Source organism: Macrobrachium rosenbergii, chromosome 26, assembly GCF_040412425.1.
Source record: "Macrobrachium rosenbergii isolate ZJJX-2024 chromosome 26, ASM4041242v1, whole genome shotgun sequence".
Lineage (NCBI taxonomy): Eukaryota > Metazoa > Arthropoda > Malacostraca > Decapoda > Palaemonidae > Macrobrachium > Macrobrachium rosenbergii.
Genome location: NC_089766.1, coordinates 6823508 through 6827978, shown reverse-complemented (window position 1 = coordinate 6827978; position 4471 = coordinate 6823508). Strand labels below are relative to the sequence as shown.

The 4471-nt window shown below is 32.7% G+C and overlaps 1 protein-coding gene across 1 annotated transcript in view; it reads left to right on the top strand.

The window, feature by feature from the left end:
* The first annotated feature begins 343 nt into the window (after window positions 1–343).
* LOC136852973 (uncharacterized) overlaps window positions 344–4471 on the top strand; it is a 74114-nt gene continuing 69986 nt past the window's right edge. The window contains 1 exon segment of the mRNA XM_067128048.1: window positions 344–1052. Coding sequence (XP_066984149.1) covers window positions 1008–1052 — 45 coding nt within the window. The 5' untranslated portion in view covers window positions 344–1007.

The following is a 4471-nucleotide window of genomic DNA, read 5'->3' as shown; positions in this document are numbered from 1 at the left end:
GGCGAAAATATTAAAGTACGCGTACGTGGAGTTAGTTGTATGACCTAGTAGGAGAATTTCCCCCGGGGGGTCCTCACAATCAATGTGAAAATCCCACTTTTCCGCGCCAGAAATGAAGTCCCTCCCCCCCCCCTCCACGAATCGAGGACCCCTGTCCTTCACTGCCACTTCGACGACACGCCTTCATGATCCTCAATTGCCTTTGAGTAAATAACACGCCACTGGCGAAGAAACAAGGTGGAATAATAAGCGAAAAAAGAATTGGGAGCGTGAAATTCGCTAAGTGACAACTGTTAGGAAAACCATCCCCCAGGAAATCGCGGCCACTGTCAGTCGGGCCACAGCCACCAAGGTGAGAGGTGTTCAGCGTCTCTCTCTCTCTCTTTCTCTTTTCTCTCGCTCGGTGTCGTCTCCGTCGATCTCGGAAACACAAACACAAGCAATCACAGACTGAAGGAGGAGGAGGCTCGTTCGGTACCACTGCGACCTAAAATGACTGCGAAGCCGAGTAGCTGCAGTCGACTTTGAGATAATTTTTGTGTGCTGCCCAGAAAGAAGTCGATTTGTTCAGACGAGGGAGCCTTTGAAAGCAAATGTACGAAGCGAAAATTTAACCAGAAAATATTGACGAAACATCAAAAAAGCAACTGGGCTACCTCACTTGAAATCCCTTTAAGCATTTTGTTGAGAAAACGTGACAAATATCAACTCGTTTTTGAAACCGTTCTTTTCTGAAAAGTGGAGAGAAAAAAATTTAACGACCACACTAACTTTAAGCCGTGGAAACCGCAGGAGGGGAGATAACAAACAAACAACGCGCAAGGAACGGAAAGATAAGAGATAAAAGCGAAGCAAGAGGTGGAAGAGGAAAAGGAGAGACGGGACAGAGAGAGATAGACATAGTAGTAGCATTCACTTGCCCCAGGAAAAAGAAATCCTCATTCCCTTACGATGTTGGGTTAGGTTGTGGAATAGGATGCAATTTTCTCTCTCCCTCTAAACTGCATATGGAATGGGTGTCAATGCAGCGGCCAGCATTTTCTTCTATTATGGTAAGCCATTTCATCTTTAAGGAAAAAAAAACCTCGCTCCATTCTTTCAAGAAAATATTCTTTGTGGAACTAAACTAAAACTATGATTCTTTCTTCTTCATTGATAATTATTTTTACAAGATTTCGTTTAATTTTCGATTCTTAATGAAAGCCAATCCAAAATAAATTATTACTTCTCGTTGGCCTCTATGTCTTGTTAAGATGTAATTGAAATTTCATTAATTCTTTTAACTGAATTTGCTTCTACAAAAGGTCTGATTATAATATTTTTTTCTTCCTCAATGAAGTCTATACCATCTGATTATATTTTTTCTTCCTCAATGAAGTCTATACTACTGTAAAATATATAAAATTCTTTTTATGCTCTTTCAGTGGTATCTGTATTTTAGAGTAACGAATATCACTTTATATATTCTGTCTCCATAATGCAGTTAATGCAATTATGCAAAATGTCTTCAATTGTGTTTGCTACTTCGTAAAATTAAATTCGTAATTTATGGTTATCCCATTCATTCCTCGTGAATTAATTACAAGCTACTTGAAATATAATTGTGAATTATTCTGGGAGACCTTTTTAAAGATTAATTCGAAATAACGATACCACTTTTTTTACAAGTTACATTTTCCAACTGTTTATAAAAAACATTTATACATGAATCGATTCCAACCGTTACTGAACCTAATTCAAAATCAAGTGAATATTTTACTGTTGGTCAGAATTCTAAAAAGTTCGTATGAAAGTCCCCAAATCTGAATGATTTGCCAATGTATGATTTAATTGAAAATCATTTAATAAACAACTCTATCCCACAATCCGTCTCGATATAATTTCAATAAAATTATTTTATTCTTTAGTGGAACCAGAAACGGTTCTAAAAATGAACAAAGAATAAAGTTCAACTGATTTAAAAAGGTTCTGCGCCTGACCTTTCCAACAACAAATAAACACATTTCAAAGGAAGTTAGGTATAACAAAAATACTTTGTTTTCTAATACAATTACTTCTGTTTTCAGTGTTTGATATTTCTTTCAGTCTTGATCTCTGGCGAAATACCTTTGCATGTTTACACAAAAGTGTTTAGCTCATAATTTCTACATAAATTAAGAGTATTTAAACCATTCTCATATTTTATGTATTACGTTTCTACAATAACCCCCCCCAAAAAAAAAGTTTTGGGTGGTATGATTGTTATAAATTCTCAATATACATAAATTTGGATGATACATTTTAATAAATTTAGATTTCCTCGGTTTCAAAAACCTTGAAAAATTCTTCACTTCAGTGTTACATATGTATGCATACATTATATATATATATGTGTATACACACACACACACACATATATATATATATATATATATATATATATATATATATATATATATATATATATATATAAACCCCACGTCATGCTAATAAAGCATTCAGTTATTCATAGATTCTAATAGCATACACACAAAAGTTCCGCTGCATGTACTAGCATCCTATTTACGTTTTCACGGGCGAATGAATATTAACTGAAGCCAGCAAACACTCAAGCATTTTATTATAGAAGTAAATAACATCAGAACGCTTTCTAAAATGAGCAGGATAAGTGTTTAAACAACATTTAACTCTCGGGGATCTTTTCCCCCCGACTCACGGTTGAGAGAGAGAGAGAGAGAGAGAGGTTGGGAAACAGTTGGGGAGTGCCCGTGAGCCTGCTTTAAAAACGCCTAGTTAACTCAATACATTATTTGGTCATACAGGTGTTCATACAAATTTAATTGGTTACTATTTTACCTGTTCAGATAAAAAAATATGACAGAAATAGTAAAGTAATTTTGCACCTACTCGGTACTTATATTCCTGTTACATAAATTTTGCTCCGCATTGGGTTGTCAATCATGTAGAGATAGTTAAACGTGGCGCGTACTTCCCGCAGACTTTTATCTTACACGAAAAACATTGTATGGGTGCGGCTTTGCATTCGTTATTATTATTATTATTATTATTATTATTATTATTATTATTATTATTATTGGCGATGCTGTTATCAAACACCATACGTGTTTTACCCTTTAAACTACTGTAAACGTTTAATACTAAATACAGTAGTAGGAAAATTGTCTATCAATTTTACGAAATACTAATAGTTTGATTTTTTTTTTTTTTTTTGCCTTTTCTGCCATTCTGATATAGTTAAATTTAGAATATAAATTTCACACATCCAAATCGTGCAATACTACTACCCGTATTCCTATCAGTAATAGCTGTAATAATATGATACCTACTTCTATATTAGTCTTTTTGTTGCCCCTTTCCAAAAATGGTGTAAAAATTAAGCATAAACACACTAGTCACTTGTAGAGTCGGTGCGGGTTTTGTCTGATTGAGTTACATTCTCCGAACGTGCAGTAAGGGAACACTCCCTATAGGAAGGGAAACCTTAGTTATTTCATTCCATTCGATGATAAAAGGTTTTAATGTAAGCCGGCGGAGTGTACGATTTAATGGCCTAGTCTCGCCAGACACGGAAGGGAAAATCAACCAAGTTGCAAGGACATTTGAATTCAAGAATATTTATACTATTAAAAAGGCTTCAAAAACATTTGATTCGAGATTATTTATGCTACTGAAAAGGCTACAAAAACATCTGATTCAAAAATATTTATATTATTCAAAAGGCTTAAAAAATATCTGATTCAAGAATATTTATACTATTAAAAAGGCTTCAAAACATTTGGAATTCAAGAATATTTATACTATTAAAAGGCTTCAAAAACATCTGATTCAAAAATATTTATACTATTAAAAGGGCTTCACAAATCTCTGATTTAAGAATATTTATACTATTAAAAAGGCTTCAAAAACATTTGATTAAAGAATTATTATACTATTAAAAAGACTTCAAAAACATCTGATTCAAGAATATTTATACTACTAAAAAGGCTTCAAAACATCTGACACAAGAATATTTATACTGTTAAAAAGACTTCAAAAACATTTGGAATTCAAGAATATTTATACTATTAAAAAGGCTTAAAAAACATTTGATTCAAGAATATTTATACTATTAAAGGCTTCAAAAAATCTGATTCAAGAATATTTATACTACTAAAAAGGCTTCAAAAACATTTGATTCAAGAATATTTGTTCTATTAAACATTTAGTACAATAAAAGGCTTCAAAATATCTGATTCAAGAATATTTATACTGTTAAAAAGGCTTCAGAAACATCTGATTCAAGAATATTGATACTATTAAAAAGGCTTATACTATTAAAAAGGCTTCAAAAACAACTGATTCAAGAATATTTATACTATTAAAAAGGCTTCACAAACCTCTGGTTTACGAATATTTATACTATTAAAAAGACTTCAAAAACATTTGATTCAAGAATATTTATACTATTAAAAAGACTTCAAAAACATTTGAT